This window comes from Lutra lutra, chromosome 3, assembly GCF_902655055.1.
Source record: "Lutra lutra chromosome 3, mLutLut1.2, whole genome shotgun sequence".
Classification (NCBI taxonomy): domain Eukaryota; kingdom Metazoa; phylum Chordata; class Mammalia; order Carnivora; family Mustelidae; genus Lutra; species Lutra lutra.
In genome coordinates, this window is record NC_062280.1 from 66,652,510 (window position 1) to 66,669,111 (window position 16,602).

General features: G+C 37.0%; 1 protein-coding gene across 1 annotated transcript in view; it reads right to left on the reverse strand.

Annotated features, from left to right (window-relative positions):
• LRP2 (LDL receptor related protein 2) overlaps positions 1 to 16,602 on the reverse strand; it is a 173,500-nt gene that overhangs the window by 124,505 nt on the left and 32,393 nt on the right. The window contains exons 9-15 of the mRNA XM_047722149.1: positions 14,715 to 14,843; positions 12,717 to 12,886; positions 11,114 to 11,331; positions 9,831 to 10,037; positions 6,980 to 7,182; positions 5,015 to 5,155; positions 3,188 to 3,391 (exon numbers count right to left, since the gene is read on the reverse strand). Coding sequence (XP_047578105.1) covers positions 3,188 to 3,391; positions 5,015 to 5,155; positions 6,980 to 7,182; positions 9,831 to 10,037; positions 11,114 to 11,331; positions 12,717 to 12,886; positions 14,715 to 14,843 — 1,272 coding nt within the window. The remainder of the gene's footprint in view (positions 1 to 3,187; positions 3,392 to 5,014; positions 5,156 to 6,979; positions 7,183 to 9,830; positions 10,038 to 11,113; positions 11,332 to 12,716; positions 12,887 to 14,714; positions 14,844 to 16,602) is intronic.

Below are 16,602 nucleotides of genomic sequence, written 5' to 3' on the forward strand. Positions count from 1 at the left end.
ATCCATGTTGTTGCAAATCACACAACATCATTCATTTTATGGCTGAATATCATCCCTGTGTGTGTGTGTGTGTGTGTGTCACATCTTCATTAATCTATTGATGGACACTTGGGCCCTTTCCATAATTTGGCTATTGTAAATAAGGCTGCAACAAATAGAGTTATATCTTCTCAAATTAGTGTCTTCATCTTTTTTTTTTTAAAGATTTTATTTATTTGAAAGAAAAAGAGTGAGAGAGAGCATGAGAGGGGAGAAGGTCAGAGGGAGAAACAGACTCCCCAAAGAGCTGGGAGCCCGATGCGGGACTCGATCTTGAGACTCCGGGATCATGACCTGAGCCGAAGGCAGTGGCTTAACCAACTGAGCCACCCACGCACCCATGTTTTCATCCTCTTTAGGCAAATACCAGTTGTGGAATTACTGGATCATATGGTATTTCTATTTTTAATTTTTTGAGGAAACTTCATACTATTTTCCATAGTGGCTGCACCAATTCACATTCCTACCAACAGTTCAGAGTTCCCTTTTCTCCACATCTTCACGAACACTTGTTATTTCTTGTCTTTTCAACATTAGCCATTCTGACTGGTTTCGGGTGGTATCTCATTATAGTTTTGATTTGCATTTACCTAATGATTATTGATGCTGAGCATCTTTTCATGTATCTGTAGGTCATTTTGATGTCCCATTTGAGAAAATGTCTATTTGGTTCTTCTGTCCACTTTCTAATTAGATTTTTGTTGTTGTTGTTGTTGTTCTTTTTTTTTAAAGATTTTATTTATTTATTTGACAGAGAGAGATCACAAGTAGACAGAGAGGCAGGCAGAGAGAGAGAGAGAGAGAGGGAAGCAGGCTCCCTGCTGAGCAGAGAGCCCGACGTGGGACTCGTTCCCAAGACCCTGAGATCATGACCTGAGCCAAAGGTAGCGGTTTAACCCACTGAGCCACCAGGCGCCCCTGTTGTTTTTATTGAGCTAGACTGAGTTCTTTATGTATTTTGGATACTGACCCCCTTATCTAATATATAGTGTGCAAATATCTTCTCCCATCCCGTAGGTTGTCGTTTCATTTTGTTGTTCTAATGTGCAGGAGCTTTTGAGTTTGAGGTAGTCTCATTTGTTCATCGTTGTTGTTGCTGTTGTTTGTGCTTGACATCATGCACAAAAAATTACTGCAAAGACCATACTGATGAACTTCTTCCCTACATTTTCTTCTAGGAGTTTTATGGTATCAGGTATCAATCTTTTAAGTCTTTGATCTATTTTGGTTAATTTTTTTGTGACTTATGTGGGCCTTTGGAAATAGGGGTCCAATTTCATTATATTACTTGTGTTTCTCCAGTTTGCCTGGCACCATTTGTTGAAGAAACTTTTCCCATTGGTTAGTCTTGAATCTCCTTTCAAATATTAGTTGACTACATATGCTAGGGTCTACTTCTGGGCTATTTTGTCCCACTGTTCTATGATGTGTCTATTTTTGTGCCCATATCATACTGTTTTTATTACAGTAGCTATGTATGGCTTTATAGTATAGTTTGAAACCTGGAAGTGTGATATGTCTCACCTTGTTCTATTTCCTCAGGATTGGTTTTGCTATTCAGGCTATTTTATTGTTCCATACAAATTTTAGGACTGTTTCTTCTATTTCCATGAGGAATGTCTTTGGTAATTTGATGGGGATTGTACTGTACTGTAGATGACTTTGGGTGGTAGGACCTTTTTAACAATATTAATTCTTCCAGTCCATGAACATGGATGTTTTTCCATTTATTTCTGTCTTCTTTAATTTCTTTCACCTAAGTTTTGTGGTTTTCATTGTACAGATCTTCCACTTCATTGGTTAAATTTATTTCTAAGTATTTTACTGTTTTTGATGCTACTGTGAATGGAATGTTTTTCTTTATGTCTTTTTTGGAGGCTTCATCATTAGTGTAAAAGAATGCAACTGATTTCTGTACATTGACTGTGTCCTGCCACTTTATGGAAATTATTCATTAATTTCAACAGTTCTTGACTGATCCTTTGGGATTTTCTATATATACAGGATCATATCATCAGCAAATAACTACTTTTTTATTTCTCCCTTTCTGATCTGGATGCCTTTTACTTCTTTGTCTTGCTTAACTGCTCTAGCTAGGACCTCCAGTACTATATGGAACAGGAGTGGTGACAGAGGGCATCCTTGCCTTGCTCTTCATCCTAGGTGAAATGCCGTCAATTTCTCTCCATTAAGTATAATGTTAGCTATGTTATGTAGTACATGGCCTTTATTATATTGAGGTATTTTTCTTTTATAGCCACTCTGTTAAGAGTTTTTATTATGAAAGTATGTTTTATTTTGTCAAATGCTTTTCCTGCATCTATTGAGATGATCATGTGATTTTCTTTCATTTTACTGATGTGACATATTACATTTATTGATTTGCATATATTGTACCACCCTTACATCCCAGGGATAAATCCCACTTGGTCATAGCGTATAATCCTTTTAATATGTTCTTGAATTCTGTTTGCAATATTCTGTTGAGAATTCTTACATCGATATCTATCAGAGGTATTGGTCTATGGTTTCCTTTTCTTATGGTATCCCAATTTGGTTTTGGTATCAAAGTAATGCTGGCTTCATAAAATGACTATGAAAAGTATTCCCCCTTCCTAAATATTTTGGAAGAGCTTTAAAAGAATCAGACTAACTCTTCTTTCAATGTTTGGTAGAATTCTCCAGTAGGTTATAAAATCAAAATACTGAGTTATGCCATCATTCAATAAGGTATCCGGCAGTAAAGTGTGACTTTCCATAATTATCTGTGATGATCATAAAGATATTAACAGAATCCCAATCAACTTAAAACTTATAGTAAGTCTGTATTCCCATATAATCATGGGGTTTTTTATTATTATAATATCAAGCCCCTAGTCTAGTCAATTAACCCATTACTGACTTTCATACCCTTGACTTTCCTTTTATGTAATGTCAGCGTCTTTGATGTTAATATTATTTCTCATTGTTAAAAATACACTCTTAAAGAAAGGAAGTGTTTGTTTTAACTAAAGTCATGGGAAAAGCAATGGATTTCTTCTGAACTAAAAGTATTTAGCAAGCTACGTAAGTTCTAGTGAGCACATTTTTAGTACTATTATTTAAAAATGTACAAACCATGCAAAAAAAATTTTTAATGTATTCTTACCTGTGCCATTGATATTCTGTTTAAAAATCATGTCTTTTGATGTATCTGAAAAGAAAAGAGTGTTCTCCTGGGCATCAAAATCAATCCCAACAAAAAAAGAAGGATTTCCTGTAACTGGAACTATGACATCTTCCTGGGTAGACAGGTTGAATGGGATTCCACGAACAGCCACTTCAGACGAAAAGATCAGGAATTGCTTAACAGCTGTAGGAAGAAGAACACAACACAATTGGACATAGCCTGATTCTTGTCCTCCCTCAATTCCAGAGAAATTATTTATATATCCATAAAGCAAATTTTATAATTCTGAAAACAACATGAAAAACAAATCTGTCAAAAACATTGTTGGCAATCATGGGGAGAGAGGGAAAAAAAGATAAGCAGCTATGAAGGTGATACGACGATTATAATCTTGCTTCTTCTTGAGAAATTAAGTATCCTTAAGATTTATTTATATAAAACATGGTCCCTGTGATGAATTTTATTATTAACTGAACTACATAGTAATTTCATCAAAATTCTCGGCTGGGGATTAACTTTTTTATAGAGATCTACACCACGAATCCTACTGCAGTTTTTAAGGTATTAAGACTCGAGAAAGAGCAACCAGCTAAGTTATTTAGAAATAAGTAAAGGAGGGAAAGTTGGGAGGAGAAAGGAAAAACAGATGGAACAGGAAAAAAGGAGTGACTTTAAAATCAAAGAAGGAGACAGTAAGAGTATATCAGGAAATCAAAAAGAGAGAGATGAAGGAGGTGTACCCAAGACAAAGATAAAAACTGCAGGAATTAAAAGTAAAATTATTAGACAATGTGGTGTCAATATAGTAGCTAGAGACACATGGCTTTCTGAATGACAGTGTTTTTTACGTGAATCTAGGATCACCCACAAAGTGAACAAAGTAGTTTCAGTTAGAATTAGAGAACTTACATCACCAAGCCCAAAGCAGTACCATCTGGGGAGCAAGAATTTGTCAAAGGCATTAAAAAGGAGAGTTTTCAAAGGAAGAAAAGAAAACCAAATATTGCAGGAGTGTGCATTTCGTCATCAGCAGAGGCATGGCAACAGCCCACTCCCGAGCAGATGTGTAGGCAACCCAAGAGGAGGACAAGAAGTGCTTGAGGGAATAACTGAATCCCGGAGACAGAGGCAGATATAAAGAGAAAATCTGAGCTGAAAAGTGAAAAACTGGATGAGGAAATGGGTCACCCCAACAGTAAGTTCAAACTTTGGACACAGCAATAAAGCCAAGCGGGATGGAGGTGCAACCACGCCCCAGGAGGGGCAGAAGCAACCCACTAGGGGAGGGTAACGGAAGGGACGGGGGAAGTACTTCCCAATAAAGGGAAGGCTAACATCTAAAGTGGAAAAGGTATACGTCGCAGAGAAAACTCAAAATTAAATTGTATGGAATTTCAAAAGCATAATTTTGAAAGGAGACAAAGATTTCCGGAAGGAGAAAAGGGGAAAGGAGGTCCCAAGGAAACCCTAAATGTGCAATTAAAGGAAAGGCCCAACCAGGTGGTGGGTATTAGAGAGGACACAGATTGCAAGGAGCACTGGGTGTGGTACAAAAACAATGAATACTGTTATGCTGAAAATAAATTTAAAAAATGATTAAAAAAAAAAAAAGGAAAGGCCCAAAGAACAGAAATTTACATCTTCGAACCCTGTGTGTAAAGGGAGTGGTGCCCACAGAGGAAGACGCTGTCAGCTAACAAGTGGTATTTCACCATGAAGGAGTACGACAGGAAGCCGACCCAGTCCAAAAGCTGCACATACCGCTTGGCTGCCTACCAAAAAGACAGCCCCGAAGGGAGTTCTTACCAACGCAGTGGCGGTTATTCACATCCAGGCTGAAGCCGAGGGTGCACCTGCAGCGGTAACCCAAACCATCATTATCTGTTCTGTGGCTGAGGACACAGATGTGTTCACAGCCCCCATTGTTATCTCTGCATGGATTGCTAACTAGAGGAAAAAATACACAGGGTTAAATCTCAATTAGGAATGTTATGATTACCCAAGACACGTGAAACCACTTTGAGCCAGGTACATGAAACAAAATAATGGGCTTGAGCTCAAACGCTACTGCTGGCTGCTGCTATAAACACCCCATTTAAGCTCTCCCACATACCCTCAAACTGGTCATGGCAACACACAGGATTTCCACAGCTGTGTAACTCTGGGAGTTCTTCTCCCCACGGTAATCACATCTGCTAGCCTCAGTAGTTAAAAATAACTGCCTCCCCCAAAAAAGCTTGAATGTTACTTGGACATTCATGAGATAGAATAAGGAGCTGTAACTCACTGGATGCGTGCTTTTTAAGTAAAGCAACTTACAATCAATGACTCTAAGAGCTAAGTATTATTATCCCAATTTTATAAAAGAGGAAACCAAAGTTTCAGAAGGTAACACAACTTGTCCAATATTATTCAGCAGCTAAACCAGAAGTCAAATCCAGATCTAAATCCAAAACCCTACAAGCCCCAGTTTATACTTCTAAAACGCATTCTCAAAGCGGGACTCAAAAACTCATTGTACACAAAGCCTGTCACAGCCAACAAGGTCTTCTCTGCTTTGAAAACTGTCTTCTTAGCCCTTGACTTATTCTTTAAAATTGTCTCTTTACAAAAAAAAATAATAATAATAAAAATAATAATAAAAGAAAACAAAACAAGTCTCTTTACCTTCTCAGGTGGACTGATTGGGGGAAACAACAAACAAATAATTTGGATGATAAAACTGGGTAGTATATTTGGTCAAGGGCAAACAGGAATTTAGTAGCTCATGAACTGATTATTCCAAATAGAGACTACCAAAATGTTTTCAAGTGTAGTACATATTTTCAGCTAAAGTAAACGTTATCACAGGATGACTACACTGAGATGAATATCGTTCAGTGTATCAGTTCCAGTGGTTGGTTTCTGTTTAAAAAAAATATATACCAACCTAATTAATTTATGGTCTTTCTCCATTCTAAAGTCAGACCCCACCACTCAATATGGGAGTTTTAAAGTAAAATCCGCCTTTCCCTTAATTACTCTTCACTGATACTGAATTTCTATCCATACAGTTTATATTTCTTTTTTTTTTTGATGCATGAGCAAATACAGAAAAGAGTTCTATACAGTTGCAATAGTCCTGTCAATTTAAAACCTTGAAACACAAACAAGACTTGCTATAAAATAAGAGAAGACTAAATGGTGTCTAAATCAAAATATTTCTTTACTTTGATAAGTCACCAGCCTATGAGACATCAAACACCGATGGCTAGGACAGTCCCAAGGCAAGTGAAGTAACAGGTGTCATACATATTCAACAGAGAAGATGAGGAAGAAATTGGCTCTGACACTACCTTAAATACTCAGGCATGTTAGTTTCCTCTTCTAGGCCTCAGTTTCCTTAACTTAAATATTAACGGATTGAATACAAGATTTCTCCCAGTAAAATGAAGGTAGAATATATTTTGGTTTGGTTTGTTTGCTGTCCATCCCCAGCAGTTAGACAGGACCTGGCATATTGCAGGTGCCAATAAATATATGTAAATTACATCTCTAAGTTTCCTGTAGATTTGGCATTTTAACTCTGAAATACATCAATTTTTTTCAGAAGGCCCCATGATCTATGCAGCCAATTTCATAGAGGTTAACTCTCTAGATAACCCATCATATATTTGAAAATGCCACCCAGATCTCATTAGATCACTCATCATTAACTCCCACAGCACTGAGAAAACCTTTCTACCAAGGCCAGTACTAAGCAGGGTTTCCATTGTTCTGGGTATACCATACCGTAGGGCTGCCTGAGGGAATGGTAAACAGTCACTCCAAAGGGCCTCAGAGAAGTCTGGTGGTACTCTTGTGGACTGGTCTCTGTGAACTTGTTTGCCTTCATTACAGCCATCTTTGTCCAATCAGTAAAGAATACATGACCTTCAAACAAACTTATTCCGAAGGCATGAGGAATGAGGGAGCCTCCTTGGACTACTGTCTTCCTGTTACAAAAGATGTGTATCACAAACTTTTTGTTTTCCTCCATTCTGATTAAAGGTGGAAGTAATTCAAGTAAATGCCTAAAAGGCTAAGTAATTTATTGTTACAAGATATACAGAAAAATACATTTTAAGATGTGGGTATATTTCGACCTACATCTGATAGAAGGATTTTCATATGGTCTCTTGGGAAAAGCCCTTGAAAATAAAATTCAGCCCCAGTCCTAGTTTGTTGCAGATTTTTTGAAAAATGACTGTTTTTTACATGCTTCTCATTCTATTAAGGTCATCCCGCCAAAAAAAAAAAAAAAAAGAAAGAAAGAAAGAAAGAAAGAAGGAAAGAAAAAAATGGCTAAGCTGTGAAATATCAATTTGTAATCCATAGGTGAAAGAGTGTAACAAGGGAATGTAAATGTGGTAGCAGGTACCTTCAACATATCTCACACGGTACCATTAACCATTTCTTAGCATCAGGAAGCAGGATAGTGAGCAGAAGAGTTGAACCCAGAGCAAACACACAGACCTATTCCTGATGTCACTTTGGGAAACTGAAAAGTACTGCTACCACAGCTCCCCTGTGCTTGATAAAACTGTCCACTCATCATACTTACAGTGGAGGTACAGGGTGGCCAATGCTGCTTTGGCGGAAGAAAAAATAAAAGGTGCCAAGCAAGGGAAAGAAAAATCAATATGGTCTCCGTAACTACTTCTACACAGATAATAATTCACTTAGCCACATAAAGAAAGCAAGGTAAAGGAGATTCATGAGGGAAAACTCCTTTTTTTTCCTCTTTGCAAAAACAAAGACCTTAAAGAAAAATCTTAACACCTCTGAAAACTAAAAAGCACAACGGGCCTTTAAGAAAAGAACTGAAGATACTAAGGCTGGGAAACACACCAAAAACATGGTGGGGGTGGGGAGAGAAACCTAAGGTGCAAAGTTAGCCCACAATTTAAAACACTCAATAATGACATGGTACATTAAGATTAGAGAATGGTTTCTCCTTCTCAGTTAGCAAATTCCAGAACCCTGAATGCCACCTGCTGGCAAAGCCAATAGGCAGTGACTTTATGATTTCAGCTGTACTCATGAGCTTTAATAGCTCTTTGATGTTTCTTCACAGCCAGCAAAGCGCTCAAATATTTCTGAAATTCCACTGACTGTTAGGTTTCTATGTTTTACTTTAACCTTAGAATAAAAACATTTATACTATCTAAAATAATGTCAAAATATCTGTGGAAGAGTAAAAAAAATAGGAAATTTCTCATTGTTTTTGTATGACTTATTGGGTTGATATTTTCTCATTAAATTTTTTCACATTCTCATTATGGGAACCAGTTTGAATGATGAGAAGTCATAGTCTTAATACCCAATCACTTCATTTAACCAAGTCGATATTGTTCTAAGAATATGAAATCCAGTGGCAGACTGTGATACCATCCTTACAAAATAGAGATAAAGGAGAAAGCAAAACTATAATATTCCTTACTTGAGAAAACAATAAATTCAAGTCATTTGGAAAAATTGGCCAGCTTATTTTCTAAATCCACAAAGAGTAATTTTGACAAACTTAAAAACCGTGTTTTAACCAACTTTTGAAAATATCAAAAGCAGAGATACTAAAATAGTTAACAATTTAATTTACAGTTAACTATCAGACTAAAAAAATGAAATAAAAAGTATGCCATATTTTATGTTCAAATATTCTAAGTATCTTTGAAGTATATCAGGTAAAGATACAAGTCAGAATTTCTCTTTGAAATTTTAAATACGTAAAGACAGAGTAAAGACCGATTAATTCCCACCAGCTAATGTTAAATAAATAATAAAACTTATTGGGGCACCTGGGTGGCTCAGTGGGTTAAACCTCTGCCTTCAGCTCAGGGCCCTGGGATCGAGCCCCACATTGGGCTCTAGCCCCACATTGGGCTCTCTGCTCAGCAGGGAGCCTGCTTCCCCCTCTCTCTCTGCCTGCCTCTCTGCCTATTTGTGATCTCTGTCAAATAAACATATAAAATCTTTTAAAAATAATAATAATAATAAAACTTATTTATTCACTGGGGGAAAATTAGTAAGCTAAAAGATAAAATGATCTTTGGAGATAAACCATAAGGGACCCAGAGAAATAAATGGACTCAGGAGTTAATGAAAATAACGTGCTTTATCTGGGAGTTGGGGAGAAGTTGGGGAGGAGAAATCAAAGAACAAATGCTCTAGGTAATATTTAATTAATGCTATTATGGACCTGAGGAAAGTTAACAACAAGCCCCCCTAAAAAATGTCACTTAACACAAATGTCAACACAAAAGTCAGTCAAGATGCAACGTCAATCAACAAAGCAGTATTTTAATTCTGGTCCCTCCGTGTCCCTCTCCATAATTTTTTTTTTAAGATTTTATTTATTTATTTGACAGAGAGAGATCACAAGTAGACGGAGAGGCAGGCAGAGAGAGAGAGAGAGAGAGAGGGAAGCAGGCTCCCTGCTGAGCAGAGAACCCGATGCAGGACTCGATCCCAGGACCCTGAAGATCATGACCTGAGCCGAAGGCAGCGGCTTAACCCACTGAGCCACCCAGGTGCCCCCCTCTCCATAAATTTTATGTACTTTCCCCCAAACTTATGAAGCTTAATATTAAAAAGTACTTCTTACCTTTGAATTCCATCATAGGTTACAGTCTCAATGTAATCAAAACGGGAGTCAACCCAGTAAACACGCTTTGATACCATATCCAGAGTTATCCCAGCAGGCCATCCCAGTTTTGTTTTTACCAAGTCTTTACGGTTGGTGCCATCCATGAAAGCCCTTTCCAACCTAGGTTCCCCAGAAAGGCTCCCCCAATCTGAGAAAAATAAGTAACTACAAAAGACAAACAAATGATGAAAGTCAGTTGTTTTATAAGTTTATCTGGAAAATGTTGTTTTTTAGGTTGCATGTTTGGATCAATGGAAATTTCCTCTAGCTGATTAGAGAACATGGCAGTATAGAACAGCAAAGAAAAAAAAATCAGAAACTATGAGGGCCAATCAGGAGAGTCAACAACTCCAAATAGCAACTATTAAAATGCACTAATATAGCAACCTCAAAATTCATATCTATCTTCTTAACTTTCTCCCCTGACCCCTGGCTCTGCCATTCATTCTCTTTTTTACATCCAGGAAAATTTACAAATGAATTTTAAAATAAGCTATCAAATCATTTCCCTCCTTAATTCCCCATTGTAAGACATAGTCTAGAGAACATATCCATTATTTTTAAGGAAAGACAGCAAGATATCATGAAGTAGAAATGAATAAGCACCATTCACCAACCCTTTAGTAGCCTGAAGTTCGCACAAACACTCTAAGAACCAACTTTCAAAATCTAGGAAATAACTAAGTCTCCTATAACTGCACTCAAATGTGGACATTAGGAAAATCTGAATTTACACCTGGAGATGAATGAGCATTATCAATTCTGATGTGGTGATTCACACTGAGCAACTTGTAATGAGGTATTATCACTCTCCTCTCAATCCCAGTTTGTAACAGTAAGTGCTAAAAGGGATAGCTCCCATCTTCTTTCCCCTCTTTAAAAAAAATGCAGCTAAATCATGGTAGAATGATCTTCTTGATAATGGTGAATCAAAAGTAACATATAGTTGTAACAATATTACTAGGTTGAGTCAGAACACAGAGTCCAGTCTCCAGGCCAGGCAAATGTGGCAAACACTAAAAATAAAATCCATACCCCAAAAAATCATATATGCTTAGTACACCAATAGATGTACTCATTGAAAGCTTATATGAATGGAGATATAAAATAAACATGGGTTTGAGAGTACAGACCCTACAAGAAATCAGAACCAACCTTTAATTAATCCAATGGATGTTTTACCCATAGGAAATGATAAAGCTTCAAATATACTAAAATCAGTATGTTTTCACATCACTTACCCAACAGTTGGGTCCACGGCAATTCCCCTAGGATGCCCCAAGTTTCCAGTTATAAGGACAATCCGATGGCTTCCATCCAAATTGACCATATCTATGCGGCTGACCTTGGTCTCTACCAAATAAAGTTTATTATTAATCCAGTCCACAGCTAGATTCTCTGGATCATCAAGAGAAAGAACTTCTTGGATGTCTAAGCCATCAATGTCAACTGAAAAAACCTGAAAGAAAACCCAAAATTACACTTCTTAAACATTAACTGTGGCATTGTTTTCCTATATTCATTCAGTATAGCTATTTATGTTGTACCAATCAGTCATCTAGACAAAATAAATAAATAAAACTATTTTACATCCTGGGCTACTGGGGGGAAAAAAAAGAGTTTAATTTTTTTTTAAAGATTTTATTTATTTATTTGACAGAGATTACAAGTAGGCAGAGAGGCAGACAGTGAGAGAGGGAGGAAGCAGGCTCCCTGCTGAGCAGAGAGCCCGATACAGGGCTCGATCCCAGGACCCCGGGATCATGACCTGAGCCAAAGACAGAAGCTTAACCCACTGAGCAACCCAGGCGCCCCAAAAGATTTTATTTATTTATTTGACAGAGATCACAAGTAGGCAGAGAGACAGGCCGAGAGAGAGGAAGGGAAACAGGCTCCCAGCCAAGCGGAGATCCCAATATGGGGCTGGATCCCAGGACCCTGGGATCATGACCTGAGCCGAAGGCAGAGGCTTTAACCCACTGAGCCACCCGGGCGCCCCAAAAGAGTTTCTTTAAAATTAATATGCAAGGCAACTATAAAAGGTTGGATTTTTTTAATCCTGCATTTCTAATTCTTGGTAGCTATTGAAAGTTTAATTAAAGAAAATGGATTTTTTTGTGGAGGAAGTGGTGATGATTTGTTTTGATATTTAGCTGTAAACAAGTCAGAATTGTTAATAATCCAAATTTTCAACTTTTATAAATTCCATGCAAGTTACCACTTATTTGAATTAAATTTTTATTAACAGTACAAGGAAATGTAAGAGGAAGAAATAAAATGTCATAAACCTTTACAGTTCCCTAAAATTTATGTTTTAAAAATCTCTGTTGCATCACTCCAAGTTGCAATTAAATCTATCATACTTTCCAAATAAGACAGCATAATGAAATTTTGGCTGTTAAACAAAATGCCATCAATATTTGTTACCCAATCTTCAATTACAGTTCCATTTAGAAGATGCAGGTAAAATCTGATTTTTATCATCCAAGGAAGCAGAGCACTTTTTACATTTTAAATGATCAAGTTTCAAAAATTACTACCAAATGTCTATCCAGTTTTGAAAGAATGTCTACTCTTTCTTTTAATTAGGCTTTTGGACTCCATTTCGAATAAAATTAAAAGTTGCTCAAGGCTAATCCATATAAGAGACTGCTTTGTTTAATAGGTCACATGTAATAGTATAGCATGGAAAAGGTGCTGATTAACATAAAATATCTCAAGGGCCTTTTTTGTTAGAAAACAAAAGAATTTTCCTTTCCACTCCCCCAAAAATGAAAAGCTATCAACACTTTGTTCTTGGGGTTCTATCAGCTCCCAAGCTATACTCCTGAAATTTCTATTTACCTTATCTTGCACAGTGTCAGTCCAAAAGACTCTGTGTAGATGATAGTGAAAATCCACACCCACAGCCACTCCGTGATTTTGAGACTGCACCAGCATCGCAAAGGTCCTTCCGTGAATATCACCAACTAGCAAATCCCGACCATTGGAGAAGATAACGGAGGCCTGCTCAGCTAAATGTGAAGAAGGAAGGCATTATCACTCCTTCAAGAGAACAAACCTACGCGTATCACCCTTTCAGGCAAACTTACAACGGATACGCTTCCTGCCTTTTCAAATGCTTCTTCTATGTTATCTTACTTGATTTTAAAATGAACTTCTGAGGTAGGCATACAGGTGTCATTCTACCCATTTTACAGATAGGCACAGTGAGGCACGAAGATGCTTGATGAAGTGTCCAGAATCACAGTTAAGTTTGGAATAGTCTACCAAGAACTCGAGGGTTCTGACTGCTATTCCAACGCACTTACAGTGACACGGAGAGGAATACATCAGATATTTTCAAAAATCCTCTATGATATGGGCATCTAACCCAGGAACTTCAGACTGTATAAAGCACAGAACGTGTTTTATGGATTTCTGGGAAAATCACTCTGTGAAAATATGGCAATGATGGATCCAAATAAGCTTTACCTACATACTCACAAGCATGTAAAATGACACAGGAATATCAAGGTTTTCATTGTGGTCTTATTTGCAATAGCAAAGGATAAAAAAAAAAAATGATACAAAAGCCCATCAGTAGGGGACTAGTTAAATAAATAATGTACATCAAAAAAAAAAATGGAATTTTATGCCACCAGGAAAAAAAAGAATGAGGAAGAGGTCTCTATGTTGATACACACTGATAGCAAAATACAGAACTACATGCATAGTATATTCCCATAATCCGTAAAAACAGAATTAGACTCCTGAAACTAATATTACACTGTATGTTAACTAACTGAAAATTAAATGAAAAACTTGGGGAAAAAAGAAACAAAAACAAAAACAAAAAAATAGACTTAGATACCTGTATTTGTACATTCTGATTTATGTATGTAACAGTCTCTAGAATTAAAATAAACAATGGTTAATCATGGGAGAAGGGAAGTAGAGACACTGGTCAGAGAGGAACAGAGATGGAGAAAAGACATTTTTGTAATTTAGAATTTTGGAACATTTGAATTTATTATTCTTTCAAAAGTAAATACATTTACTTGTTAAAAATCAGCTGTACCAAAAAGTTAGTAGACAGCAAATCAGGTATTTCTACACAAAAATAACCTGGAAATGGGCCACTCATCAATTCTATGTTCAGATAAATTTCAGAAGGCCACCAAAGGAACTTCAAGAGCATGTGGGGGGGGAAAAAGGAAAAAGAAAAAAAGAAAAAAAAAAAAACTGGAAAAAAGGAACAAAGATCTTATCCAGAAATGCATGATGACAAAATAGGGGGGTAGGGAGGGGAATATCAGTTTTTAACAGATTTTCTCCATGACTTTTTGGTACTACAGTATTTAGACTATTTCCAACAAAACACCCAGAATGAAGGCATTACTCAAAATTCCAACCCAAATTTCAGAGGTCCATTTTGAATCAATCCTAAATTTTTCATAAGCAATGCCAAAATTATTTCTATAGATACTTGTCACCCATGTTTGTGGTAAATTAATTAAAATGTAAATGTCCAAGTAATCTAAAATCAGCAAAAGAAATATATTCTACAATTAAATGTGGCAGCTGACATAAAAGCTCAGACACAAAGTGAACAAGCAACAATATTTTTAAAAAAAAATGACAAATGGTCATGATTAATCCATAAATTGGTCCTAATAATCAAAATACAAAATTAATGTGGACCCTTCCTTCTGGCAGCAGCGTCCACTCCTAATCTGTGATGATAAAACCCTACTATCCACATAAATGCCGATATTTCTTTTGTCATCTGTCATGGAAGGAGGATATTCATCATTTAAGTTTCCTGGCCAGTGGTATGGCAAGTGTCCTTAATTTACTTACAGGAAGTATTAGCTTTGCAATGCCGTTGATGTTCCAAGACGTACCCTTCTGCACAGTGGCACTGGTGATGGCCAATTCGGTCTTCACACATCTGGTCACAAACTCCCCATATCTGGCAATCATTAAAATCTGCCACATGGAAAATAAACATTTGTAATTGCCTTTACCAGCATTTTTTGAGTACACTATGACAAAAATCTTCGACCAGCTATACAAGAATGTGCTGAGGCCCACATCTAAATAAGCACCCTCTGGAGGTAGTACAGATTCTAGGCATACAATAAAAAGTAGGAATTCAGAATAGTCATCTTCACAGTACAGAAAATCCAAAAGCATTTAAAGTTCTTTTTTTTTTCAATCTACACAAGGATAATTTTACAGAAGATGCACAGCACTGCTTAGATTCACAGCCCCATGGTATTGCATTTAATGTATTAATATTAATAAATATTAATATCAATACAGATATTAATATTAAATTAATAATAATTCTTGTGTGATAAATAAAATTAATATTAATATATAAAATTATCTCAATGGTTTACAAAATATCTGAATGAAAATATTTGTAAATTCTTCCCTTCAAAACTGTGCTTTCCAGTGTAACAGCCACTAGTCCACTATGGCTTCTTAAATTTATATTTAGATTAATTAAAATGAAATGAATTCAGTTTCTTAGTCTCACGACATTTCAAGGGACCAAAAGCTACATGGGATCAGTGGTTACCATACTGGAAATGTTGATATAGCACATTTCCACCACTGCAGAAGTTCTACTGAACAGTGCTGCATCAGAATAAATTAAGACCTGCCTTATATCCAACCCCTCAAGAAGACATAAAACTTTAACTGCAATGAAGTATTTGGAAAGATTCATTTCCCCAGCTAGCTGCCTTTCCTCTGATGTCAAAAATTACAACCAAAATTAAATTTAGATTGGTCTTAAGACATGAAAAGTATCTCCTCTTCTACTTATTCATTAACTTATTATTCATTCATTTAATAAGTGTTCATTGAGAAGCCATTACATGACAGGGGTGTTTATGGTCACAGTAGTTCCAGTTCAAAATTCAGTAAAATTGACATACAAACAATACAACATAGGAGGGAGGGTGGGACAACGCAAGACATAAAGGGTCTTTCTCAGAGATCGTACAGCTTAAGGGGCACAAAGAGTGTCCTATCTTGGTAGACTGGTGCCAAATATTTCACTGACCCTCCAAGTTCACATCCACTCTTCACCCTCCTTCACCTGTGCCCTTCCCTGGGAGGAAGACCATCACAGCCTATATCAACAGGTTCTCAGTAAATTATAATTTCTGAAAGCACTGTACCCTCAGGTCTAAAATTCTCCACATTACTTGAATCTGAATACCCTTGCAGCAAATGTCAGCGTTGGGAATCGGGTTCTACCATACTTTCTGGATGGCCCACCATCTCACAACTCCCTAGTTACAAAGCTCAAGAAAGTCCTGGGATCAAGCTCATGTTTCCAATTTTCCCTCAAGACCAGATATAACAACACTGGCCTCCGTATCTTTCTTTCCAAGAACTGTGACTAACCAAAGGAAAAAATTAATCCAATTTGGACATGACAAGGTGAAAGGCACGTGGGTATAAATAAAAGGCCCTTCCTGATTTATCTCTTCTGTGTCCTCGCCTCAGCCCTGAGAAAGCACTACCTGAGGCTTCGCCTCAGTAGAAATGAAAGTACAGGATATTCACCCTCAAATTCCCAGAATGTCATGACCTCATTTTGAATGCGAGACTGATGAGAATATGCTAAAGGGTCTGAAGCCACCCTGGGAGCAGGAGTTCTGATGTCAAACAGAAGAAAACAAAAGGTGAAGAAGTCATAACTAGGAATTCGGGGGTGCAAGTGCCCGTC